Below are 27,824 nucleotides of genomic sequence, written 5' to 3'. Positions count from 1 at the left end.
GGGCATCTAGCACACATCTGTATATTTTTTCATACCAGACTAACATTGATGTAGTACAAAGTTTATTAGGCTTAATTATCTCATGTTTTAGGTAATGGCAAATTCTGCTGTGAGATTTTATCTTTCTGATGTCCTGTGGTAACTCAGTGTGCACTCTTACTTGGTCATCTGTGTTACAGAGAATAAACCTTTTAACTTAGCCAGCATATCTTTTTTTTATTAATTGGCTTAAAAAACACACCAAAACAATGATAAATATCTTATTTGTAGGTTATCTCCCTACACTCCCCACCCACCTAGCCTCCAAGTAAAAGCACTGACATGTTTTGACCATGGCTTCGGAAACAGTGAAGGTGATTGTGCGCTGCCGCCCTCTAAATGACCGTGAAAAGCAGCTCAGATCCAAGATAGTGCTCACTGTGGACAGTGGCCGGAGGCAGTGTTTCATCCAGAACCCAGCAGCCATAGAGGACCCACCAAAACAGTTCACCTTCGATGGGGCATATTACATGGACCACACCACAGAGCAGATCTATAATGAAATCGCCTATCCGCTCGTCGAGGTGAGTGCAGCTACAGAAGTTCTGCAGACCAGCCGTGAAAGAAAGAAATATTGCAGCATGACTTGAGGAGTGCATCTTCTAAGCTGCTGGTTTAGAGCAAAGGGGACTTGCCCCAGGCAAGTGGCTAACTGAAGGCTAAACCTGATGAGACACGAAGAGTTTCATGATTAGAGGGGCTAGCCATTACGTTTTCAAAGCAGTAATTTGGGAACTGCGGTTTACCCCACTGGGGAAGCAAAAATGGGTGCATGTATGTGTCCCTAGTGGGGCAAAAAGCAGCTATCTAGGACCATTACAGTTTAGAAAAATGGTGCAGGGAGAAGATGTAAGTTCTTCTCTCCCCTCCACATTGTGTTCCTCATTAGAAATGAGGTCCTGCACACCTGATAACTGCATTAGAAAGACACTGGAAGTTCCAGTATGGTTTGGCTTAAAACAGGTTTACACCCACTGTTTGTAAAAGCTGTAAGAGCTTTGAGGCAGAAATAGATACAGTTGTGCTTTCAACCTCTTCAGAGAGTCATGGCCCACATGGCACAGTGACCTGCAACAATGCATCCATTTTTTAAACATTGAGTCTTGTGTTTCTCTGTTTACTATACACTTCTGCCTGTCTATGGCCCCGGTCACACGGAGCATTAGGCACGCTAGAGAGACGGAAGATAGGCGGATTTTCCAGGTGTGATCTCACCGCCACATCTGGGAAGCGTAGCGCTCCCGTGGCGCACCTGAGGTTTCCCGCCGAAGATGCGGGGTAAAAAACTAGTACTTTGGAGGTACTAGTTTCCGGAAACCGCGGGGCAAGGGCAGGCGTCTGATCGCGTTTCCGGTGGTAGTTCCGGCGCCCGCCCATGTCCCCTCGCAAAAAGGTTTTTTCCCCCCAAGTCTCCACGGATGCGCACAAGCACCCAACGGAGCATGCGCACATTTCAGTTTTAAAAACAAAACACAATCCCGTTTGGCGCGCCGCTCCGCTTCTTTGCCGCATTGTCTGATCGGCACCTCCCCCCTAACCACGGGAGCTGGACGGGACCTCAACCCGATGCAGTCGCGCCTCCCCCCCCCAGGCATTTTCCTGCCCGTGTGGCCGAGGCCCTTATCGGTTTTTTTTACTACCTCTGTTCCTTTTTCCACCACCCCCTTCAGTGTTTTCCCCTCTTTCTCTACAAGATTATTGTGGCAGTACTGGTACAGTTCATTTTAGCTTGGGTTGCAATCAATGCTCCGTCTAAGCTGTGGAGTCTTCTGAACGAAAATTCTACTTTGTGAGCTACTGGCATTAAAGTTGTGAGTGAGCGATATGGCCACTGCATAAATTAGTTTGCTCTGGAGTCATCCTTCCTGAGCTAAAACGAAAATCTGTGAGCCAGAGGCTAAAAAACTATAAGCTAGCCAACACTAACTCAGCTTAGAGGGAACACTGGTTGCAATCATGGAATTGCATTAGTTTGCAATTCATGGAACCTGCTGATCACTTGCAAGATTTGCATGGAACAAGTATGTTGCTCCTAAATTTGGTAATGCTTAGATCTCTGTTCTCCTCAAACTATTGCATTGGCATATCTGGCCTGCTTGCTTGTTGTAACGAAATGTTTGAGCGGAACATAGCACAAGTATCTGAAATCTGGGTGCTTGTGGTTTGCCTGGAAAAAAGAGGGTTGGATCCAAGCTTTTACATCCATGTAAAAAATTCAAGTAAACACATTTTATCAGCTTTCCCCTCCCCAGGAGCCACCTGTGGCCTACACAAGGCCACTGCTAAGGGTCGGGACCAGTGCTCCCTCTAAGCTGTGGAGTCCAGTGAAAAAAAATTTCTACTTTGTGAGCTGCTGGCATTAAAGTTGTGAGCGAGCGATTTGACCGCTGCATAAATGAGTGCTCTGGAGCCAGCCTTCCTGAGCGAAGACAAAAATGGGTGAGCCAGAGGCTAAAAAACTGTGAGCTAGCTCCCACTAACTCAGCTTAGAGGGAACACTTGTCGGGACCAATGTTCCCGCTAAGTTGTGGAGTATTGTGAGCAAACATTCTACTTTGTGAGCTACCGGCATGAAAGTTGTGAGCAAGCGATTTGGCTGCTGCATACATTAGTTTGCTCTGGAGCCATCCTTCCTGAGCCAAGGCAAAAATGTGTGAGCCAGAGGCTAAAAAACTGTGAGCTAGCTCCCACTAACTCAGCTTAGAGGGAACACTTATCGGGACCCTCCGGAACAGGAAGCCATGTAGCACAGGAAGCTGCAGAGAGGATCATGTCTTGGCAGGAATTTATTTATGTTATTTATATTCCGTCTTTCTCACTTGAACTCGAGGCAGATTACACAGACTCGCCAGCTCCTTTGCTCCTGTGCCACACCACACAGAATCCTTTTTTTTTTTAAGGGTCTCTACCTTCAGCAGTGGCATTTGAGAAGGATGCTGTGGCTGGGGGGATGCCAATGAAAGATTACTTCCACAGACTTTCTACGCTGACAACTTTGGATCCAGGCCATGATGTTTTGAGACAGGATAGAAACTGAGCTAAGTCCAAGGAGATCAATATTCTGTATTTCCCCCCTTTTGTTTTCCAGGGTGTTACCGAAGGCTATAATGGTACCATCTTTGCCTATGGGCAGACAGGCAGTGGGAAGTCTTTTACGATGCAGGGGATTCTGGATCCCCCTTCACAGAAGGGCATAATTCCCAGAGCCTTTGAACACTTGTTTGAGAGTGTGCAGGTATGCAGTGATACGAATTACACAAGTGATCCTCTGGCTAATATATTTTCTGCACAATTACTTGCATTATCTCTCCCTGAACTCCATTCCAATGCTGCGGGCTCAATTCAGACATCATAACAAACCATGGCTAGTGCTAACTATAGCTGAGAACCCAAACCATCGTTTGAACCTCCAAACATATTGTGTGCAAACCATGATTTAAAGAACTGCTAGACTGCATCCATTTTCTGTTTGCTTACATACTTGCCTCCAGGAGACCATGGTGGCTTCTGATTGTGTGGGCGGATTTGGCCTGCTTTAGTTCATGGGAGGAGCCCTGTATCACATTATTATCACACGTGCCAGTAAACTTCTCTGGAGGAGCTGTGGATTATAGACATGACATGATCCCATTTTATTCTCACAGCAGCCCAGTGAGTGGAGAGACAATGTCAGGCCAATGTACTTTGTGACTGGGTATGGCATTAGAGTCTCTGTGGTCCACATCCAACACTCTTGTCTAGTATGCCCCATGAATTCTTCAATTCTTCATTTAGACTTGGATTTTCTTGGGATGACCTTGCATGAAGGTTCACTCCAAGCAAGGTTTAATTAAAAAACCTACCTGTAGTGACTTAGATGGTGAATCTGTGTCTGGGCTGTTCCACTTCTGACGATAGGACTGTTCACTTAGACAAGGCAGTGAAGGATTCAAACAGTCCCAGCAGAATCTGAATAGTTGCAAAAAGTGTGAGGTTTCGTTCCTTTTTTTAAACCAGTAACATCAAAGATCATATAATAGGGCATGGTACTTTGAAATCCATTCACATCATATGTAACAAGCAAGTTTCTATTATAAAAGAGCCGGATTTGACTTAATTGCTGCCTATGTTGAAAGAATATTCTTTTTTTCCTATCAAATATTGTTCCTAAGTAAAGTTGCAAGTAGAAATTTGCCAGTTTTGCTAGTTAAATAATTATTTAAAGAAAAAAGAGAATAATTCCCTTCATTTAAAAAAAACACCTAAATGGGAAACCAGCATACCAGGGAGAATCCTTTTTCCTGACAAGCTAATTTTCTATGTGAATAGATTCCCCCCACCCCGTTTATGGTTACGATGTTTCCAATCGTGTGAACCTCTACCAGTGATCTGAAGCAGTGCAGCCTAGACACAAGGAAAGGGCTGAATGCTGTGGAGGCATTCCACTAGTCAAGATTCTTTTCTCTAGTACAGTGATGGCGAACCTTTTAGAGACCGAGTGCCCAAACTGCGACCCAAAACCCACTTATTTATCGCAAAGTGCCAACACGGCAATTTAACCTGAATACTGAGGTTAACAACCCATACATTAATTTAAGATGATCCAAACAAAGTAAGGAAAGCAATCCCAAATGCTTTCATTTACTTAAAATTATTTGGCAGAGAATACTTTAATGATGGTCTGGGCCTGGCTGGGGCGATGGCACACGTGCCCACAGAGAGGGCTCTGAGTGCCACCTCTGGCACCCGTGCCATAGGTTCGCCACCACTGCTCTAGTAGAAGAAACCATCCCCTGGCATAAGATTGTGTCATGGGAAGGCACAGTCCACTGTGGCATGTGCCTCCAGTAGCAAAACAGATCTGTGGGATGCAACCCAGGTTGCCTACCTTAATGAGAACTTGGCACATGGGAGCCTCTGATGTAGGAAACAGAGTCCAAACATGCCTAGCAGTTATAACTGAGCCTGCCATTCTAAGAAGTCTGATTTTTGATTTTGTACAGTGTGCAGAAAACACTAAGTTCTTGGTAAGGGCTTCTTATCTGGAGATCTATAACGAAGACATCAGAGACCTCCTTGGTTCGGATGCCAAACAAAAATTAGAGGTGAGGACTAGCTGGGAAGGACCTTAATTTGAAGTAAGTAAAAAAATAAATAAATCAGAATTCTGACAACTCGCAATGGAAGTGCATTGTGCAAAGGAAGTTTAACTAGAGGCCTATTGCAAAAGATCTGGCAGAATAAAGTAACATGCAAAATCCAGTCCTTCGTATCCCACTGCATCCCTTCTTAGCATCAGAAAAATCACCTTTCCTGTCCACGGGCCATAAGAGTGACAGCCCTCCTCCATACCCATCATATTTGGGACAGGAGAACTTAACAGCTGCTGTTTCTAGTGAAACTTTCTAGTGGTGGATGAATTCTTGTTCGAAAAGATGCCACCCAAGTAACTGCTGATGCAATTGCTTTGGGGAAGCCACAAAAATACATCTCACCGAGAGGGGCAGAGAGTATATTGCCTTCTATGATGGCTGCTGATGAGGAGAGATTGAGGAAGCCAGCAAGGCTTATCTGCAGGATTGATCCTCTTGGATATCTTATTTATTTCATTACATTTATGAATTGCCTAATCCACACAAATGTGGGGCTCTCGAGGATGAACAAATTTAGTGTAGTGGTTAAGTATGTGGACTCTAATCTGGGGGAACCCGGTTTGATTCCCCACTCCTCCACTTGCACCTGCTGATGAGACCTTGGGTCAGTCACAAGCTCTGGCACAGCTGTTCCTGATAGAGCAGTTTGTGTCAGAGTTCTCAGCCCCACCCACCTCACAGGGTGTCTGTTGTGGGGAGGGGAAGGAGTTTGTAAGCCGCTCTGAGACTCCAAGTGAAGGGCGGGGTATAAATCCAATCTCCTCCTCCTCTTCTTCTTCTAAAACCATAAAACCACATCCAACATATTATACACAGTTAAAACAAGTGGCAGAGTTTGTGTTTTGTAGTTCCCTCCCATTCGGGTCTGTGAGTGTTTCGTAGGCACGGGGAGGGAATAACTCGCAAAGGATAGGAGGTTCAGGGAGGGTAGGGTGCCAGCCATGGTGTAAACGTCACTGTCCTCAGCCAAATGCAGGATTTATCCTTTTGGGTTGCTCAGTATCAGAACGTGATGTTGATGCTGCAGTCACAGTCTGTGCATGAGGGCATTCTTATTTATTAATATAGGTATTTATCCTCCCCCCACCTTTTCTCCCCAATGAGGATGCAGGGAGGCTTACAGCATTACCCCTTCTCCATTTTATCCTTATAACAGCAGCCCTGTGAGGTAGGCTAGGCTGAGAGAGAGAGTGAGTGACTGGCCCAAGGTCACCCAGTGAGCTTTCATGGCAGAGTGGGGAGCAATGTTCCCTCTAAGCTGTGGATTCCTGCGAGCAAAAATTCTACTTTGTGAGCTACTGGCATTAAAGTTGTGAGCAGGTGATTGGGCTACTGCATAAAATAGCTTGCTCTGGAGCCATCCTCCTGAGCTAAGACAAAAATGTGTGAGCCGGAGGCTAAAAAACTGTGAGCTAGCTCACACTAACTCAGCTTGGAGGGAACACTGGTGGGGAGTTTAAACTTGGGTTTTCCAGATCCTAATCCAACACTGTAGTGCATCCCTCGAGTTTCTGTTAGTTTTGTACCTCAGATATTTTTTTGGGGGGTGTGTTTTTATGGTAACTCCTGTCACGATGGTTCTCCTTGTAGCTGAAGGAGCACCCGGAGAAAGGAGTCTATGTGAAGGGCCTCTCTCTGCATACAGTGCACAACATGGCCCAGTGTGAGCGCATTATGGAAACTGGCTTGAAAAACCGTGCCGTGGGCTTCACCCTGATGAACAAGGACTCTTCCCGCTCCCACTCCATCTTCACCATCACCATGGAGATCTACACTGTAGGTAGGTGCTGGAATGTAGCTCAACTGAGCCAGATGGGGCCTGTGGTGGTGGGGAGGGGGTTAGAGCACAAAGCAAACTCCTGTGTGTGTCACGGGTAAACACTGGGGAAAGAAAATTGGGTCTGCAAGGCCAGGTATTTGCAGATCTCGGGCACTGGCAAGAGCCCGATAGTAGCGCTTGGCTCTGAAACAGACAGGGCAGTGGTGATCTGTGATCAGACATCCAGTCCCCCCCCCTCTTTCAACAGCTGTGTGCAGGGGTGGGATGGTGAGATCTGATTTTGCTCTCCTGCGCCGTTTCCCCGATCTAAACCCTCCCCTCTCCCCCAAAGGGAGCCCTTTCAAAATGTGTAAAATATGAAGTTGGGGTGGTGGTGGCAAGGGGAGTGTGGAGTTTTAAAAGAACATTTGTGCCATTCAGAAATTCAAGTCATGGAAAACTTGTATTACGTTAGTTGAATATAACACTCTGCAGCATTTGTGCTGTCTCACAGCTCCATTTCTGAAGATTTCCTTCCTCTCCATGTAAGAGAGTGTATTATAGCCGCATGTGCTGAAATTACACCATATCACTGTGCAGTTCCAGTTTTCCTTAAGAAAAGCCCTGTCCCCAAGCTTCCCCCTCCCCCTTTGGATGGTGTATCCCCTGAAAGTAAGCAGGTGCCAAGAAATGCACTGGCAAGAGCCACGGCTCCCCTGGGTGCCACATTATCTGTGCCAAGTTGATTCCGGAGCTTACTCCTCTTTCAAGGACAGAGCTCAACACAGACTCTTCTCTTGCAGACCAGAGAGGACAAGATCACCTGCGGGCCGCCAAGCTCAACTTGGTGGACTTGGCTGGAAGCGAGAGGCAGTCCAAAACAGGAGCTGTCGGAGAACGTCTCAAAGAGGCCACCAAAATCAACTTGTCTCTCTCCGCTCTCAGCAATGTCATCTCCGCCCTGGCAGATGCCAGGTGTACGCACATCCCTTACCGGGACTCTAAACTTACCCGAGTGCTGCAGGCCTCTCTGGGAGGCAACACCAAGACCCTCATGGTGGCGTGCCTGTCTCCCGCAGACAGCAATTACGACGAAACCCTCAGCACCTTGCGCTACGCCCACCGAGCGAAGAACATCCAGAACAAGCCCTGCATCAACGAGGATCCTAAGGATGCTCTGCTGCGGGAATACCAGGAGGAGATCAGGAAACTGAAGGCCATTTTGGCTCAGCAGAGCAACACGTGTCCGTTGCACGGTAGGATCCCTTCCGACAGCCACTTACTGCAGGAAGAGGTGGAATTATTTCTTTCCCTCTTTTTATGATTTCAGCTCCACCTCTCAACTAAAAACTCTGGGGTGGAAGGAGTACAATAATGAAACGAGTCAATAAACAATCCACAAACCAGTCACTTTCTGGAGAAAGACTTTGTCAGTATAGTACTTGACAAAAGCTGGTCGCCTTTTTTCCCCAATGAGCTGGGGGAGCTGTCCCTTTCCCAACCAGTAGACTGGCAATTAGCAGCATAATTTAGCAGAAAGCGTAGTGCAGTCCCCTCAGCAGACCTGGGCCTTGGTGACAATGGTAACAGACTAGGGTTGCCATCCCCCCCCCCCCCAAGCTGGCTGGCAGGTGGCGTCCCGCCCCTAAAGAGCTCTGTGGCGCCCGACATGCCTGGCACCATGACATCACCCGGTCACCATAGAGTTTTTGGCTACCTGATCCTTTTAATTGGAGATCCTGTGAACTTAGGCAAGAAGAGTTACATCAGTGCTTTGTTCTCGCGGCCCTTTCTTACATGCCCAGGGAAATGCTGGTCACTAGTCAGGCAGCAGTTTGTCTCCAAGCCAGTCTGGCCAGTGATCCTGGAGGTTTTTTGCCATCTTCTGGGCACAGAGCAGGGCTTGTGTGGGTGGGGGAGGGATTTGTGAATTTCCTGCATTGTGCGGGGGGGTTGGACTAGATGACCCTGGAGGTCCCTTCAACCTCTATGATTCTATGCCAAGGACTGAACATGGGACCTTCAGCCTACCAAGCAGATGCTGTACTAAGGATCTATAGCCTATACCACAAATCAAGCCATAGTTTGGTACGGCGTTTCCCCTGCAATGCAATACTGTAGCTTGAGTTGCTAGAAGAAATGGTGGTTTCCTCACCATGTGTGTGCAGACTGGGAGAGCATCTGCTTCTTACAAGAACTCCTTGCACACTGCGTGTGTGCAAACTGGGAAGAATATCTTCTTCTTACAAGAACTGAATCACCCATACACTTTCCCTGTGGGTCAAGAAATAGTTTTATTTGGTAAAGCTTTCTGGTGTATTGGATCCAAATAATTTAAATGTGATCCATTCGGAAAGGGTTAGTTGTGCAGCTTTCTTGCTGTCTCCTAAGCCACCTGAGGACTGCAGTCTTCTGAGCCAGTGTTTCCCAACTTGTGGGTCAGGGCCCAAAAGCAGGTTGCGAAGCTTCTGAAAGTGGGTTGTGAGCCAGCCCTCCCTAATGTCCGCCTTGGACCTTTCTATTGTTCTGTCTTATATTTTGGAAACCAAAAAACAGTATTTTCTACAACATACATTAGCTGATACTTTTTGTCACTGCATATACGTGTTGATCAAGTAAAATACGTCCCGATGATTACTAGAGTGAGCTTCTTAGAATCTTAGGTGGGATTAGAGGGAGAACGAGAATCTTAGGTGGGATTAGAGGGAGAACGAGAGAACGGAGGATGAGAGGGTGGTCAGAGTTTGGAATGTATCCCTCCATATGCAAAGACCGTGTATGTCAGAATGACACTTGCTTTAGGGCTCATAGTAGGGACGGCTTTGTGTAACATTTGTTAGTTTCTCAGCCACTGTCGAAAATGGAATGCTGAACTAGATGGGTGCTAAGGTCATAGTTTGCCTGGGGCACCAGAAAACCTTGGGCTAGCCTTCAATGTGTCATCATACTGAGTAAATTTGGACTTGTGGGTCATTGTATACTGAGTTGTTGGGAACCATTTTTTTCAGCTATGCCTTCTCTCTCTTTCCTTAGTGGAGGTGCCTCGCCTGTTACCTTCTGAGGCTGCTCAACATGAGGGGAAACCAGAACTCCCTCCTGAATTCCAGACAAATACCGAGAAAGAGAAGGAGCTAATCCGAGAAGTAAGTTGGCCCAGACCTCTGCCACCAGGAGTCCTTTACAATTTTCCTGGCACAGGCTCATCTATCAAATAATTGCAGGACAATCCGGTTGGATAGCTGAACAGTGAGTCTCTCCTGCCCAGGGCAGATGGCTCGCTGAGGTTCGTAGTACATCCTGCTTGGCTGTGAAATGTATTCTATATGAAGCATCTTCTCTGCTTCCCTTATGGATATACGCAGGGCTCTTTTTGTAGAAAAAGCCCAGCAGGAACTCATTAGCATAATAGGCCACACCCAACAGCAGAAACTCATTAGCATATTAGGCCACACCCCTGATAGCACCGCTCATTAGCATATTAGGTCACACACCCCGTGTTACCAGAAGTCTGGACATCCAGCCACACCCACCTTTTGCTGCTTATTCTGTTTACCTTGTTTGTTGTCAAAACCCAGGGCTTTTTTTGTAGCAGGAACTCCTTTGCATGTTAGGCCACACATCCTTAATGTAGCCAATCCGAATGAGTTTCTGCTGTTGGGTGTGGCCTATTATGCTAATGAGTTCCTGCTGGGCGTGGCCAATTCGGGAGCCAGCCGGAACTCCGTTCCTGTGCGTTCCTGCCCCAAAATAGCCCTGGATATACATACCACATACATGGGTTTTTTAAAAAAATGTCTAGCCTGTTAGAATTTCAGTGTGGAATTATTGTTCAATATATATATTTATTCTACCACTTTGGTGTCTGCCCTGCCCTGGATGTCCTCATCAGATCTCGGAAGCTAAGCAGAGTCAGCCCGGGTTAGTACGTGGATGGGAGACCACCATGGAAGTCCAGGGTTGCCATGCAGAGGCAGGTCATGGCAAACTACCTCTGTTGGTCTCTTGCCTTGAAAATCTTACGAGATCACCAAAAGTAGGTTGTGACGAAGGTACTTTACATCACCATATTGGTGTCCACCTCTCAGTCTCTCCCACAGAAACAGAGGAAGTTTTGCAGAACATGTAGGAAAAATAAGAGTATAAACTTTATAATGGGAGAGGCGGGGAGGAGCATGTTGGAAATGTATGTGTTTACAAGGTCTGACAATCTTGACTTGTTTACCTAGTATTGTTATTGTTTAGACTGATCTGGAAGGGAAACCTGGCACAGAGCCAATGGAGTATTGGGGGGGAGTAACTTACATTGTGATACAGATTGGTTGTTTGTTTCAGGTGACTTCCTTTCTAGGGGTCCAGAAAAAGGACAGATTCTCCATTATCTGTGTGTAGTGTGTAACTATGATTTGAACTGTAAGCAGCTTAGAAATGTAGCTCTTAGGAGTTTGTTATTTTGTAGGTTTCCTGTATACCTTTTACCCTTAGAAATAAAGGTTTTTAAATGCAAAGAAATCTCTTTCCAATAGAGCAAGATCCATTGATACTCTGAGTATTTTAAATACTTTTGACTATTTTACAACAGAGCAGCCCTGTGAAGAATAGCCTGCCCCGTCCTCCTGCTTCCCTCATTGAGATTTTACCCTTTTAGCTGAGGGTCTGACTACATGTTACCCTGTTTAGAGGTGTACTGGGGGCTTACATCTCCTTGCCTCATCATTTTCCTGACATGAAGCAGCCTCATGTAGCAGCTGTTTTCCCCACTGGGGAAAAACTGTGTAGCCCATGGGAAGTTGTATCAGTATTTGCCAGTGGGCAGATAGCAGCTCCCTGAGGCCATTTCCAGTCAGGGAAACAGCACTGGAAGTGGGGGGAGAAGGCTTAAGGCCTTCCTTCCCTGCGCATTTTGGTTCCAGTCCCTGCTGGGCCCTCACATGCCTGGGAATTAAGTTTCAACCCAACTCCTAGCACGTGTCTGACAGGACACAGAGCAGACACGTAAACCATGCCTTGAGAAGGAGGTTGGAACACTTACAGCTCAGATCGGACCCTGTGGCTTGGTTACCATAGCCTAACAACAGTCCTATTTTTGTTTTTCCTTAAAAGCCACTTGCGGGAACATTTGGGAAAAGGAAAACCTGTAGGCAAGAACAAATTTCCTCTCCCCATACGTTTCTGTGCCTGATTACTTTCTCCAGAAATGGCTTTTCAAGTAACAAAAAAAAAAAGGTCCCTTAAGACATCTGCATATAACACAGTTTCATAGGTGGGTAGCCATGCTGGTCTGTAGTAGAAGGACAAGATTCAAGTCCAGTAGTTCCTTAGAAACCAGCAAGATTTCCAGGACAGAATCATAGAGATGGAAGGGACCTCCAGGGTCATCTAGTCCAACCCCTGCACAATGCAGGAAATTCACAACTACCCCCCCACACCCCCAGTGACCCCTGCTTCATGCCCAGAAGATGGCAAAAAAAAACCCCAACCCGCTAGGATCCCTGGCCAAAATGGCCTGGAGAAAACTGCTTCCTGACTCCAAAATGGCGATCGGCATTTCCCTGGGTGTGTAAGAAAAGGCCTTGAGAATCTGCCTAAGTTCACAGAATCAGCATTGCTGTCAGATGGCCATCTAAGCCTCTGCTTAAAAGCCTCCAATAGGGTATAAAATGTCGAGAGTCAAAGCTACCTTTGTTAGAAGGAAAGAAGCTCTAATGAAATCCATGGAACTTTCTTCCAGCTAAATCACTCTAAAAATGGAGATGGAAGTTCTTCCTAAAGTGTGCATCCCAAGCTGTTCTGGCCCATTAAAAAAATTTTGTACATTGGTCTTATGTGGTCATTGGTCTGTGTTGCCTGTGTGGCAATACTTTAACCTGTGCTTGGAAGCCCCCTTGGTTATACCTTTTTCACTGAGAGTGGCTCCATCTTTTTCTGATTCACCTGAGGTTAGAGGTACTTAAAAAATAAAACGAAACCCCACCCTTAAGTATTTGTCTTGTGTACAAAATCTGTGCTGCTAAAGCATATCAAGCTACACAACAGGCAGGTATGGTATGGTTGGGAATGTGCCTACTCCCAAGTCCCTTCAGCTGATTATTAGGGCTTTTTCAGGAGTATGAGGAGAAACTGGACAGGCTGAAAGCTGATTATGAAGCTGAGCAGAAGTCTCGTGTCCAGCTTGAGGGGGACATCAGTGCTTTGAGGATTGCTTATGATCGCCAGTTGACTGCTTTGGAAGAGAGGAAGGAGGACGCAGGTATGGGTGAAGCAATCCAAACCTTAAGAAATCTCAGGCTAGAAGAGCTGCTGGCCCTTTACTCCTAAGAGGAACAACTTGAGTTGTACAATTTATACTGGTCACAGACCTGAGTGTTCAGGGGGAGGGGGCAGGATATGGGTTATTTTGCTGCAGCTTTTTTAAAAAAAACCTTTTAAAACAGAGAATATACACAGCTCTGATACATACCAGGGACAGATTCTTTGTACGTGGACAGTATAATTGTGCAACATGGACTGCAGGTTACAAATCTGCAACATCCAATGCACGTTCTTCTGCTTTGTTGGATGTAGGGCATAACCCTTGCACTCCTGTGTGCCTGTGAATTGAATTCTCAGCACAGAATTCACAGCCCCATTGTAGAAGGGGACCGAATAGAACAAATCAAAATTCCATTGAATATAATCGAACATTCTTGTCTTAAACAGTCAAAAGGAGCCCCAAATATTTGGGGTGAGTAAAAGTTTGAGGCTGGTTCTCAGCACCCAGCTCAGTACCTGATCTAGTGCAAGACTAGTCTTGGTATTTTCTGAACTTGGGTGGAAAAAATGTATTTTTTTTTGCGAACACCGTGATTGGGGAGGTTTTGTTATGATTTTGTAGCCACATTAGAGTGGGGGGGTTGGTTGGTAGGGGGGCCATTCATACCATGGTGTTCCCTAATCATTCACTTCCCAGGTTTTCTCCTGCTTTTGCTTTGATCTTTTCTTGATTTGATATGATCTTATTGGAAAGATCACTGTCAAAGTATATTTGCACACCTTGTGTATGGAAAATGCACGTTTTTAAAGCTCCTAGCCAAACTTGGTAAACAGATTTAACCAAGGGTGACAGTGGAACAAAAGAAGACACTGATGTTGACACCACGGGAAGCAAACACATGCTCAAGCCATTTCCATCTTTGCTAAAAGCTATTGTCTGTCTCTAGCCTTACAGAGATCCTGACTTAAAACTTCCTGTTTCCTCACTTTTTCCCTTCCGTTTCTCTAGGAATCACACAGCCAGTTGAAGCTTTTCCCGAGCCCGTTCCCCAAGGCCCTGCTTCAGAAACAGAAATGCCAGTCAAGGTATCCCAGGGGATGAGTTTCTTTCCGAAGATGAAATACCTTTTGTGTTACACACAAACCCTTTTCTAAAAGCTGCAAAGTGACATGGAATGGGTGGGAACTTTGCCTCCTTATCAAGAAGTTGCGCTTGGTACACGATATGTGCCATTTAGAGTCACGCAGAAGGATGAGTTTCATGGGATCCCAATCAGGTGAAGCCTTAGTGCCGCTTCGTTTGCCTGTGCTGCTGCACCTGCTTCCGTCTGTTGGAATTCATCATCCAAAAACAATATTGGTTATGAAAGCAATCTGAATGAATTGAAGGCATAGGAATCTCCCAAGAGCTGGGAATAGTTCCATGTGTTTTTAAGGCCCTTACTTTGGGCCAAACTACATGTTAGACTTTTTAGCACTTTCCCCACACCCATACAGCAACTGTGGGGCTCTGGTTTTTAAAGGACCTCGGGCCTGATTCATCTTCGGAATCATGGTGTGGGGAGAGGGAGTTCTGCTCCCCCTACCTACCTTGTAGTATTCCTTGCAAGAGCAGCATGGTGTATTGGTTAAGAGCGGCGGACTGTAATCTGGAGAACCGGGTTTGATTCCCCAGACCTCCACATGAAGCCTGCTGGGTGACCTTGGGCCAGTCACAGTTTTTAAGAACTCCCTCAGCCCCATCCACCTCACAAGGTGACTGTTGTGGGGAGAGGAAAAGAAAACAATTATAAACCGCTTTGAGATTCCTTAGGGTAGAGAAGAGCGGGGTATAAAGACCAACTTTTCTTCTTCTTGTTTATTTGAAATTGATAGTTCTCCCCCAGGTTATAACATATCTGAAAACCAGATTATGATATTGCTTTAAATCCCAAATGGTTTATTGCAATTGACTTGGACTGTATGTGTTAGAAAATGGTATAATCAGAAATAATACTAGGTTTGAACAGGACATTTGGAGGGGGAAATATGTATGTCATGCACAGATTGTAGGGAGTAAGAGTGGTCCCACATCTTTGAAGACAATCTTAATTTTATACAGAATTTATGTGGCCACTGTGAAATCAGCAGCTATGTTTCTGCATGATCACATTATACATTATATGTGTGTGTAGATATCTATCTTTCCATCCATCCATCCATCCGAACTGTTTTGCACTCTAGTTTAGCATGCCCTGAGGTTGCTTGGCAGCTACAGTTTATTTGCTCACCCTTTCCACTCACAGAACCTGCAGAACTGCTGGTTGGTTGGGACTGAAATATGGCAGCAGCAGTGAAAACATCTGCCTGCTGGGTACATAACGCTCTATATCTGGCTTTGATCATGTCCACTGGGTGGGCCAGACCTTTTTCCTTTACTAAAAACACACTGTTTTACAATTTGGGAAGGTCTTTGCAAACCAGCCTACCATCTTTCAGATCTCATGTATATTCAGAATAGCAGCCTCCAATTTTTTCTTGCACCTAGGAGTTCAGCTCAAGAGAGCCTCCTGTTCCTGGGACTGACATGCCTGAAGAAATACCTGCAGCTGTGGACCAGCAGCAAGTACTTGCCAGGTCAGTGGTGGCGAGGATGATGTCCAGATACATGGAGTGAGTCCTAGAGCTAGAAGAAAATGTTTAGGCCATCTAGTCCAACACCCTGTTCAGCTCAGGAACATCAAAGGTTGTGAATTGCTGACAAGTGCCTATCGAGCCTGCTGCATTTGAATTTGTTACTTCTGACAAGGAAGGAATCGTAGGGACAATTGAGGAAATGTGGAAAATATGACTTGAGACCCCAAGGGAGGACAAGGTTCCTCAGGAAGATCAGTCACAGGCATTCTAGTCTCCTTGGAAGAAGAGTTTATGCAGAATGGGGCCGAACCTGAGAAGACACTGGGATTTCTGTGTTCCAAGCTCCCACAGTTTTTAACAGGTCTCGCATGGACCCTCCATTTGGATTGGGACTGCAGCATGGGGGACGTTTAAGTCCTCTCTGTGCCTTTTACCAACTTAAAATGGTTCCCAGGTGCTACTGTTTGCCCTGTTAGGGAAACATATGCATACTGGTTGCAGGTACATGTGTATTTTTGTTCCAGTGGGGCAAATAACAGCTTCTGGGGCCTGTTTCAGAATGTAAAAATGTCACAGAGGGGATAACTTAATCCCGCCCCTTCCGTTGCACTCCATAAACCAGTGTGGTGTAATGGTTCGAATGCCAGACTATGTCAGACTATGGTCTGTGTGACCCAGGTTCGAATCCCCACACTGCCATGGAAGCTTGCTGGGTGATCTTGGGCCACACACTGTCTTTCTCAGTCTAACCTGCCTCACAGGGTGGTGGTTGTGAAGTTTCATGTAGTGGTTAAGTGCGTGGACTCTAATCTGGGAGAACCAGGTTTGATTCCCCACTCCTCCACTTGCAGCTGCTGGATGACCTTGGGCAAGCCATAGTTCTGTCAGAGCTGTCCTTGAAAGGGCAGTTCTTGAAAGAGCTCTCTGAGCCCCACCTACCTCACAGGGTGTCTGTTGTGGGGGAGGGGAAGGGAAAAGAGTTTGTAAGCCACTCTGAGTGAAGGGCAGGGTATAAATCCAGTCTCTTCTCTCTCCTAAAATGGAGGAGAGGAGAATGGTCTTGTAAACTGTTTCAGGTTCCCCTGATGGGGTATGAATATCTAGATGAACTAGATATCTAGATGAATATCTAGAAGAACTCCCGCCATCTCTTTTGGGATGGCCCTCAGTGCAGAAAGTTTGAAAGCCAGTCTTAGAGCTAAGGTCTGTATTGGACCCTCCTTAGGCTGCAGCTGCTGGAGCAACAAGTGGTTGGAGGAGAGCAAGCCAAGAACAAAGCTCTGAAGGAAAAGCATCAGCGGCGGAAAAGGCTGGCGGATGAGCGGAAGCAGCAGCTCTTGGAGGCTCTGCAGGGGTCAGACGAGGATAGCAGCGACTGGGTCCTGCTCAGCGTCTACGACTCCATCCAGGAAGAAGTGCGAGCAAAAAGCAAACTGCTGGAGAAGATGAAGGAGAAGGTGAGTCTCCCCCCCCCCCTTCAAATACTCCCGCTTTGTACAGTGCATGGCAGGAACACCTTCCCCTGCACCAGATTAAGCCTGCATCACATCAGTTGCCCGTAATCTTAATTCACGGATGCGTTATTTGCCATTTGTCCCTATGAAACATGGGTCTCAGAAAAGATAGCTCTTGAGCTACTGGTGGCTCACTGGCTGCTGTAGATTATCTTGTGCGTTCTCTAGAAGACCCAGGAAAAGAAAATGAAAATATCTACTCTAGACTTTTTTTAAAAAAAATCCTTTTATTTCATAGGATTTTTCTCTGTGCTGCTTAGCTGATAGTTTCATGGCTTTTCCTAGTCTCTGTTCTGTGTTTATATCAGAACAAAACTTGATGACCTGCTGGGAAGTGGGATAAGTAGCTCAGGATATTTTTTGTTACTCAGAAGTAACTCATTAAAGAAAAGGTTGGTGACTCCTTTCTTGAAATATATGAAAGCAGAGTGACCGAGAATGGAATGGGCTGCACCTTCTGCAACTTTGTAAAGCTTTGCTTTTCAGTTCCAAACCCTCCAGTTAGCTGTATCTCAGTCTGGCGTGGGCTGCACTGGGGGCACTGCCATTGTTTTCTTTGCTTTCCTTTTTGTGCTTTATTTTATTTTTCCACGAGGAGGAGGGGAGAGAGACCAAATGCAGAAGATGACACGGGACTTTTAGCAGTTGTGTAGAATACAGGAAGGACTGCTTGACCAGCTGCTCTTGCCAAAGAGCCACATTTAATAAAAGAGGGGGCAGATGTTGCAAACTGTGGTTAAATGTGATTTCTGGATTACAAAAGGCTGAAGACTTCTCTGGGCAAACAATGTACTCACACATCCTTGTGCATGGGTAATCTCTACCAAACTGCCGATTCTTATGTGAGAAGATTCAGGGGATACTTCCTGACCAATCCTCATGCACCCAGCCCGGCCTCTGACTCACAATCGATTTGAACATTTGGGTAAGTAGCAAGGTTGCTGCTGAAAATTGGTTCACGATCAGGGCTCGGCATGGCCGTGGAGATGCTTCCCTCTTCTACCTGCATGGGTTTGCCTGCTTCTGTAATAAGCTCCCACTCATGTAACTGGTGGCACTGATGGAGGAAGATAACGCTTTGCATCCTTTACAAGCATTCTTTAACTTCCCCTCCCACACTTTCTGACTAGGATGAAAGGACTTGGATCTCTGCTTTGCTGTGTCTAATGAAGGGAGCTTTGACTCTTGCAAGCTTATATTTTACAACTCTTGCTGGTCTCTAAGGTGCTACTGGACTCAAATCAAACATCTAATAATCTAATTCACTTTCTGGGCTATAATATCAGTGGGCAGTATAGAGACTTTGGCGGCTTTTTTAATGAATGGTGAGGGTGCAGATTAGTTTCTTCCCTTAGCTGTGAAAAGAATGCACTAAGGAAATTGCTATGGATATTGTAATGGGGGTTGGGCATAGGCAGAACCAATGTTCCCTCTGATTCCCCCCCCCCTCCACTGAGTGGAGCAGTTCACATCCTGAGCAGAATAATAACTGCTGTAATCTTAAAATGAGTAATGGGCCACTGCCCTGCGTGGCTCCAGATTGCTGCTGGGCGGGGGCTTCCTGGGTTAATGAGCAGCTGCCCATGTGCATGGCTTAGAGGGAACACTGGACAGAGCCACAGAAGGTGGGGGGTAGTGAGCTATTCACTGAGAAACTAGAATTCCACATAACTTGAGGATCAGCTTTCCTGTGGACGTTCCTCACTTCATAACTGCAGCGTCAAATGGTAACTAGCATGTGGAAATCATAGACAGGAAATGCCTGTGGTAGGACATCTTCTCAAACACAATGATTTTCAATAGTTTGCATCTTCAGACGCCTCTTACCGACTGTAAGGTAATCAGATGACTTTTTTTTTTAAATGCGTGTGTGCTCCAGTCCGATGATGATCTCAGAAGTGGATCTCAGCATTTCTTCCCAACAGTCTGGTTCACATTACGTCATAAAGCAGGGGTCCCCAACCATTTTGAGGCTGTGAGCACTTTTGGAATTTTGAGAGGGGGTGGTGAGGGCCACCCCAAGATGGCTTCCACGGGAGGCAGAGCCATACCACAACTGGCTGCCTCAGGAAGCGAAGCCAAATGTAATACCTCCTTCCACACGACTCCTGAGAAGGAGAAAATCCCGAAAAGGGAATGGACCCACATGCTGACGAAGGAAAGTACAGTTGCTTACCAATCCTCCTCATCCTCCAGTGAAAAACTCTTTAATTTGAATGAGGGAAGCCAGTAACAAGTCCTGACTTACATTGGCCTCATCCACTTTCTGAAAAGCTCAGTGGGCGCCAGGGCACCTCGTCGGGGAACCCTCTCATGAAGTATCAGTTACGAGGGGGATGGCTATTAATATGTCATTTTGTTTAGCTCTGACTCTCTTGGCTGGTTCTCTTCTCAGCTGCGGGCAGCTGAGGCAGAAATCAGAGACCTTCAGTCTGAATTTGAATTGGAGAAGATCGATTACTTGGCCACCATCCGCCGCCAGGAGCGGGAACTCCTGCTCCATCAACAGATTCTGGAGCAGGTGCAGCCTCTCGTACGGCGGGATTGCAACTACAGAAACTTTGATAAGATCAAGAGCGAGTCCACGTGGGACGAAGACTCAGGTTGCTGGAAAATCCCAGAGCCCATCACAGAAAAGACCAGCCTCCCTGGTGAGGAGACAGATTTGCCCTTGTTGCCATCTGGATGGCAGCCCGGTGTTGTGGTTAGAGTGTTGGACTAAGATCTGGGAGACCAGGTCTAAATCCTTCCTGTGCTGTGGAAGCCTCCAAGCCTCACCTACCTCATAGGGTTGTTGTTAGGATCAAAGGGAAGAAGGGGAGAATGTCATAAGTCATATTTGGGTCCCCATTGGGGAGAAAAATGGGGGATAAATGAAGTGAACAAAGCGAAGAATGGCTCCAGCTGCCTAGGATGTGCCAAAAAGGGTGTTTGCTAGAATTCACACAGACATATTTCAATGGTTTGTGGAACCCCAAAGCAGAACCTTCCTAGGGGGACCCCGACTCCAGTGCCACGGGTCTCCTACAAGTTCATAGGAAGGAGACTCTAAAATTTGAGGCTGTGTTTCAGCTTGGCTCCCTATTTTCTTCAAGGTCCGTCCTGCTATAGGGGCCTGTTAAAATGATGCCATTCTCACCTATATTGACTGGGAAATGGGGAGCACGCTCTTGGCTTGCACACTTCCTCATGAGAAGCAAGGCCGGAATAGATGTGCATTGTGAGTTTGGAAGTTGCAGTGATTTAAAAACTCTCAGAGGAGTGGTTGATATGAAGATTGCAGTGCAGGGGGAGTTAAGCCCCTCCACCCATTTCCCAATCTGAAATGATCCCAGGGAGCTGCTATTTCACACCTGAAAATTAAGTGTTAAAAATTAACTGAACGTTTCAAACACAGACTGCCCAGTGCATACCCAGTTTGGCACTCAGGCTCTGGCACTCGGAGGAGGCCTCGGGAGCTCAGGGAGGGGACTTGTTGCCGCATAAGCCAAACCCTGGAGGCATCTGGAGATGTTTCCAAGATCTTAAGCTTCTTATCTTTAGTGCAGAATTATAGCCCTCTTTCCTGTACATCTTCAAGTATGCCTGTGTCCATGTCTCTCTGGGGGATATTTTCCTGCATGGAACACAGGAAGCCCCCAAACTGCTTGGGAACGTCCACATAAAGAGATGCTCATTGCGAGCAGTTCCCTTGGATGCAGAGGAAAAGCTAAACCTGTTTTTCTTTGATTTAAAAGGAGAACTGCAGGATGGCAGGGAAAAGGGAAGTGGTTTTGTGCCACAAGGGTCCCGACAAAGTTTTTGCCATGCCTGTGTGCTCTAACACAGAGGGCACAGGTGAGCCGTGTGGTAATGGGATGTTTGTGGATGCTCTGTTTTATGCTCTTTTCTGGAACCAACCTCACAGAAAGTGAGGAAAAGTTGTTAGAATTGAAAGAATGTGCTAGAAAAGGAGGTGATTTAAAATTTTTGAATGGTGAGTGAATCCTGGAAACGGGCCTGAACGAAAATGGCTTGTCCCTTTACTTTTGGCTCTTATCCTGTAGATATTGAGGAGGAGAATAAAACCCTGAAATATCTAAGGCTCAGGCTGTCATGACTGCTTCCTTTCTCCCTTCACTGTGTACTGTCCCAACTGAGAGATCCTGTGTTGGTTTGAATGCAAGATCTCTCCTTGACCTGCTGGTTAAAACTTGCCCTTGTTGATTCAAAGTTGCCCTCACCAGTTCATCTACTTCAGGTTCAACCGATTAATTTCCCAAGGCAGGCTTTTGCAGCCCTGCTTAGAATTATTTCAGAAATCCAGCTGTAGGCAGCCCCAAGCCTCTCTTATAGGACTGCCAACTGCCTGATGAAAAAAGATGTCCTGTCCCTTTAATAAAGGCTCAATTGGATGTAGTTTATCTCAGTGCCAAGCTTCAGCTGCCCAATTGCCCACATTTAGTCTCTGTTAAAAGGGCAGGACATTTTTCCCCCTCCAGGCCTGTTGGCAAGTGGCAACATTGCTCACTAAAACTGTTCATGTGCTGGATACAGTGTCTGTGCACTGGCCCCAGATGGCATAATAACAGACAGTAGGAAACGGTGCAAGGGAAGAGAGTGAAAATCTCAGCCATTCTTTTTGTTTTTTCTCATAGTAGTTTCATCATCCTCTCAGACAAAAGCGGGCAAGAAGGGCTCTGTGATGGAGCACAGGGAAACGTCGACAGAGGTAAGCGGGACTTCCGTCTGAGGAGGCTGTATCTAAGTGCTAAGGACAAATTTATTTATTTATTTATTTAGGCATTTTTACCCCGCCCTCCCCGCAAACGGGCTCAGGGCGGCTTACAAGGGGCGAAAGCCCATGCATAAAATCCAATAAAACAGTAAAATCATAATAGTAACAATAATAACATAATAACAGTAATAAAGTACAAGTTAGGCAGCACGTACATAATAAATTATTCAAATGTGCTTCTTCGCTACAAGCATTTTCCTAGCACAACTTTACTTATTTACACCAGTTATACCCAGACTTTCTGCCCTCATCAGGGCCACCAAGGGAGCTAACAGGTGAAATAAGCGTTATAAAAACACATCTTAAAAACCATTAAAACCAAACAAAAACACATCATTAAAACCAAAGATAAAATACACATACAAAAACATAGAAGCAATAATCAAATAGGACAGGAAGGAGGGATCACTGAGAGAGCAACAAACAAAACAAGACTTCAGCTGCTGGCAGGAGATGGCAACAGAAGGAGACAGATGAATCTCCCAGGGGAGAGAGTTGCAGAATGTTGGTGCCAGGACCAAGAAGGCCCTGTTCCAGGTTGTCACCTGTGTAATCTTGGAAGGCAGGGGCACCTGAAGCAGGGCCTCAGAAGATGACTGAAGCGGCTGGGTAGGTTTGTAAGGAAGTAGGCTCTCCTTCAGGTATGTGGGTCCCAAGCAATATAGGACTTTACAGGTCAATACTAGAAACTTGAATTGTGCCCAAAGACACACTGTAAGAGAGTGCAGATGTGCCAAGAATGGAGTGATATGGTCGCTATGATCCACTCCACTCGACATTCTGCAGCATTCTGAAGTTTCCAAATGCATTCTTCACGTTTCCAAACATTTTTTCAAATTAGGGTGTGCATCACAACGGCCAGATCTTTTCTGCCCAGGAAAGAGTCAGGTGGATAACCAGTCAAAGCTAGTAAAAAGCATTCCTTGCCATAGCTTTCATCTGCTTCTCCAGCAGTCGGCCCGGGTCCAAGATCATCTCCAGATTACAGACCCGTTCCTTGGGGGGGGGGGGTGCATGCTCACCCAGTGCTGCTTCTGCTCACCAGTAGCATTTCTTTCTTGTCAGGATTAAGCGTCAGTTTATTGGCTCACATCTACTCCAAAACTCTCTCCAGGCCATCAGTTCAGGCTTTCTGCAGCCTCCCTGGGATCTGCTGGAAGTGTGTCATCCACATATTGGAGACAACCCAGTCCAGATCTCCAGATGACTTCACCCAACGGTTTCATGTAGATGTTGAAAAGCACAGGGAACAAGATGGAGCCCTGAGGGACCCCAAAGGGCTAAGCAGCAAACCCCATAGTTTCTGCTAAGCTACACTAGGGAGTGCTGACACATAAAACTTTAACAGTCAGGGCAGGGGTTTCTGCTTCTGCTCACAAGGTATTTCCCCCCTCCATTGGAAACAATGGATGGGGGCACCTCCTTCCGAGTTCCGTAGAATTGGACCCCCTGGTCCAATCTTTTTGAAATGGGGGTGGGGGTGGGTCAAGGAGAGGCACCAGCAGTTGCACTGCAAATTTGGTGCCTCTAACTAAAAAACAGCCCCCCCAGATCGATTCCCCATTATAGCCTATGGGGCCTATTGACTATAATGGTCCCCATAGGCTACAGTGGAGCTGAAAAAAATGATATATATTTTTTGCACACCCCTATTATGCTTTTCAGTAATGATTTGTAAGCTGACTTGAGTCACAGGGAAAAATGGGATATAAATATTGGAATAAATAAGTAGTTTGGGCAGGTTGATAACGTTAAAGCAACTTCCTGTTTGTTAGGTTAGGCAGGGTTTTGACCGTGATTGTTCCACCTGTGTTATACTTGACCTGTAATGCTGGTTGTCATATTTCACTAAAAAAAACCAAGTTGGTTGCAAGAGTTCCCCCACCCCCTAAGTGCTGGTATGTTTTCTAAGGCTCAGCACAAGGCAACATTTCAAGGCCAGGTCTACTAATATAGTGGACTGGGGTGGGTAGACCTGTTCTCTGGAGGCCAGGTCTACCAATATAGTGGAAAAGGTTGGGTAGACCTATTCTCTGGAGGCCAGGTCTACCAATATAGTGGACTGGAGTGGGTAGACCTATTATCTGGAGGACAGATCTACCAATTTAGTGGAAGAGGGTGGGTAGCCCTGTTCTCTGGGGACAGGTCTACCGATATCGTGGAAAGGGGTGGGTAGACCTGTTCTCTGGAGGACAGGTCTACCGATATAGTGGACTGGGGTGGGTAGACCTGTTCTCTGGAGGACAGGTCTACCGATATAGTGAACTGGGGTTGGTAGCCCTGTTCTCTGGAGGACAGGTCTACCGATATAGTGGACTGGGGTGGGTAGACCTGTTCTCTGGAGGACAGATTTACTGATATAGTGGATTGGGGTGGGTAGACGTGTTCTCTGGAGGACAGGTCTACCAGTATAGTGGAAAGGGGTGGGTAGACCTGTTCTCTGGAGGACAGGTCTACCGATATAGTGAACTGGGGTTGGTAGCCCTGTTCTCTGGAGGACAGGTCTATCGATATAGTGGAAATGTGTGGGTGAAAGTTGACAATTTTGTTTTCTCTTATAATGTTTAAATTATTCTTAAGATATAGTTTACATATAATTTAAAAGACTTCTGACATTTTTACAATGTTATGGAAGTCATCTAAAAAACTAATTTACGCGATAGTCAAATGTAAACCTACCCTCCAGAACCACCACAACACAGTGCCTTCCAGTCCCAGCCCAGATGTATCCCATGACTGATGGCACTGATAGCCACAGAGAGGTCCAGGAGAATCAACAGAGTCGCACTCCCTCAGTTTATTTTTGGGCTCAGGTCATTCACCAGGGCAACCAAGGCTGTTTCAGTCCCATAACCAGGCTGGAAAGGAGATTGGAAAGGATCCAAACAATCTGCTCCATCCAGGAATGGTTGAATATCTGCTTAATGTGAGAATGTGAAACTTCCTCATCTTAAAAATGAACTTGGGAGGATTCTGCTACACAGCTCAGAGGGCCAATTTTCATGTTACCTTCGTAGTGAGGGAATGTGTGGAACTTGGTATAGTCACGCTACCTCTTGTTTTGATCACTAGAAGATGATAAGGAGTGGCAGAAATGAAGGGACCTGGGCGTGAACACTTCAAATCAGTGTGACTTGAAGATGCTCACTTCTGGCTGCTGGAATCCTGCCTTTAGATTATACTTTCCGTCTAGGGTTGTCTACAGCCTGGCAAAAAAATTTCCTGTCCCCTTAACAGAGGCTTAATGTATGGAAACGGGCATGTGAAGATTTTCTTGGCATGGAGATAGGTAACATTGTCAGGTAAATAATATTGCTTTACACCTCTGTTAAAGGAACATGACATTTTTTCCTCTGGGCCTGTTAGCAGCCTTGTTTCTGTTTGCAGCTTTTTAAATTTCTGGGACAGGAGGGTACGGACAAAGAACTTGTGTAATCCAGCAGTTCAAGTGGTGGAAACTGGAACAGAAATTTCAAATTTCTGTGGACTCAACTTCATTCAGTTCAAAGGAGAATAACAGTGAGTAAACCATGTGGGTTAAATATTGATAAATTGGTGACCATGTGCTTGTGTCTCCAGCAGGAAGAAGACCGCTACAAAACGATGTTGAGCAAGAGTGACAGCGAGAATATTGCAAGCAGTTATTTCCGCTCAAAGCGAGCAAGCCAGCTTCTCAGTGGAGACCCTGTGAAGAGTCTGGGTAAATCTTCTTAGCCATTCTTTGGTTTTCTTCCTGGATGTCCATATTGGTAGTCTTATTATTGTTGTCCGATGTGACTCCACCAAGGTCAGTCTCCCCACCCCCAAGGGATCCCTTAAAGGACCAGGAGGCAAAGACAACTTTCTCTGCATTAGGCCTGTAGCCAGGATTTTGTGGCTTGTGGGGCAAAAGTTTTTCTGATGGGGCTGCCATTATTTGTGGCTTGGAGTGTGTGCCCCCCCCCTCCGGCTTCTCCCCAAAAGCATTTAAAGGATCCCTTTTGAGAAGAAGCGGGGTGGTGGTGGTGCACACCCCTCTCCCTCCCTCCTAGAAAAGATTTAAAGGGCCCTCCATCTGATCGGTGGGCCACGTGCTCCCTGTCGATCAGCTGAAGGTCCCTTTAAATCTTGCAGGAGGGGAGGGAGAGGGGAGTGTGCCACCCTCCTGCTTCTTCTCAAAAGCATGTAAAGGATCCCTTTAAATGCTTTTGGGAAGAAGGGAGGGCCTTTAAGAAGTGGAGGGGGGACTTTAAGGAAGGGGGCAGGGCCCCTAATAGCCCCATTGTGGCTATGGGCCAGCTCTGTATGATATCCTGGATACCCACTGCCAATTTGGATTGATGATCTGACTTTACTATAGAGCAGTGTCTGTCAGGGCCTGGACCCTAGCTCTGGCTTGCCACATGAAGGAGAGTGGGAGGATCTGGGAGCTGACTTCTCTTAGGAAGACCTGTTGGCTCAGGATCCCCCTGATGGCTCCAGGACTCCCTCAGGCCCCAGGCCCCTAGACCCAGAGGCCTTGCCACAGGAACCTGCCTTGGAAGCCACCCCAACAGAGGATTCCTTTGACCCTTCAGCCCTAAGGTCAGCCGGCAGTGGGCCCCCCCTCAATGTGTTAGGATCATCAGAAATGGCCAGCCTGTGAGGACATGGCTCTGCACAGGAGAAGGGCCCCACTTGCAAACCTGTGTGCCTGCTGTTGAGCCAGACTGTTGCCCTCTGTGTATATGGCTCCTTGCAGGATCCTGGCCCAATAAATCCCTTCCAGGACGAGGCCTCCAGAAACAACACTTGGAAGTAGTTGGGGCTGCTTCCTCCTCAGCATCAGTCCTACCCGGGAGCCTTGGTCATGCCACCACTTCCTGCTGGCCAAGTGTGACTATCCACCGTTTGCCTTCTGGATTAGCAAACCTGATCCAGACTCCGGTGCTGCTGCAGGGAAGCCGTTCTGTGGAGGTGGTAACCCCAGTGCCTCCTGATCCTTGCCTCTGGGGAGACCTGCCCCTCTTCAACATCGTGCCGCTGGAGAACACTTCAGATGTTCATCCGTTTGAGGATGTGCCGTAGTCTGGATGGGTACCTCTTTTGGCAAAGCTATTGACCCACTGCAGAGTTTTAATCCAGGTTCCTGCTAGGGAGCCCAGCACAGGCAGGAAAGGTTTTGGGGATGCAGTGAGACACCTGAACTTCACCTCTTTTTCTCTTTCAATTGCAGCTTCCCATAACGCTCCCTCCCATCCTCCGTCCTCCAGCACGGGACCCATTTCCCCGACCCAGACTGCAGAGATGCCCCAGCCGCGCCCCTTCCGCCTCGAATCCTTGGACTTCTCTGTTCCTTTAACCAAGACGAAGCGCAAGAAAAGCCGGCACAACCGGAGCGGAGACCCCTTCTAACTGCAGTGGCTGGTCTCTGGTCACAATACATTTAGTCCTCCAGCCCTTCCTCTCTGCCTCTCTATTGGTAGCTGCAGCTGTTTTTGAAAGGACCTGCCTCCCCCACCCCGCAGGAGAGTGCAAGCAACTAAATGCTAGTTCCCAGAGATCTGCAGCCTGATCTACCTCCATGTTCTAGGTAGGGCTGGTACCTTTCACTCATCCCTGTTCCTTTGACATTTTCTAGTGACACTGCCCATTCAGCCTGGCCTTTCTCTCCTGATGGTGGCTTTGCCCAGCAATGGGAAACGGCACTTGAATCTGGAAGAGGTATTATTGAAGACCACGTAGTGGTCAGCCTTAAGCTTTCCCCACCCTAAAACTTT

At 46.6% G+C, this 27,824-nt stretch overlaps 1 protein-coding gene across 1 annotated transcript; it reads left to right on the top strand.

The window, feature by feature from the left end:
* The first annotated feature begins 332 nt into the window (after positions 1-332).
* On the top strand, positions 333-27,824 carry KIF17 (kinesin family member 17). Its single transcript, XM_015423718.1, has 14 exons — positions 333-563; positions 3,128-3,274; positions 5,022-5,123; positions 6,762-6,951; positions 7,734-8,186; positions 9,964-10,073; positions 13,033-13,177; positions 14,189-14,265; positions 15,707-15,795; positions 17,021-17,252; positions 19,705-20,010; positions 25,498-25,515; positions 25,666-25,786; positions 27,281-27,824. The coding sequence occupies exons 1-14, from the start codon at positions 333-335 to the stop codon at positions 27,457-27,459; spliced, it is 2,400 nt and encodes a 799-aa protein (XP_015279204.1). The 3' UTR covers positions 27,460-27,824.

Source organism: Gekko japonicus, unplaced genomic scaffold (genome assembly GCF_001447785.1).
Source record: "Gekko japonicus isolate JY-2015 unplaced genomic scaffold, Gekko_japonicus_V1.1 scaffold48, whole genome shotgun sequence".
Classification (NCBI taxonomy): Eukaryota; Metazoa; Chordata; class Lepidosauria; order Squamata; family Gekkonidae; genus Gekko; species Gekko japonicus.
Note: the sequence above shows the minus strand (reverse complement) of the source record. Positions and strands in the feature narration are given on the sequence as shown.

Excerpts from the sequence above, each read along its gene's own strand:
- KIF17 (XM_015423718.1), top strand. The coding sequence starts at position 333 with ATGGCTTCGGAAACAGTGAAGGTGATTGTGCGCTGCCGCCCTCTAAAT. Across the intron at positions 14,266-15,706 it reads AAACAGAAATGCCAGTCAAG|GAGTTCAGCTCAAGAGAGCC; the intron begins GTATCCCAGGGG and ends TCTTGCACCTAG. Across the intron at positions 25,787-27,280 it reads AGACCCTGTGAAGAGTCTGG|CTTCCCATAACGCTCCCTCC; the intron begins GTAAATCTTCTT and ends TTTCAATTGCAG.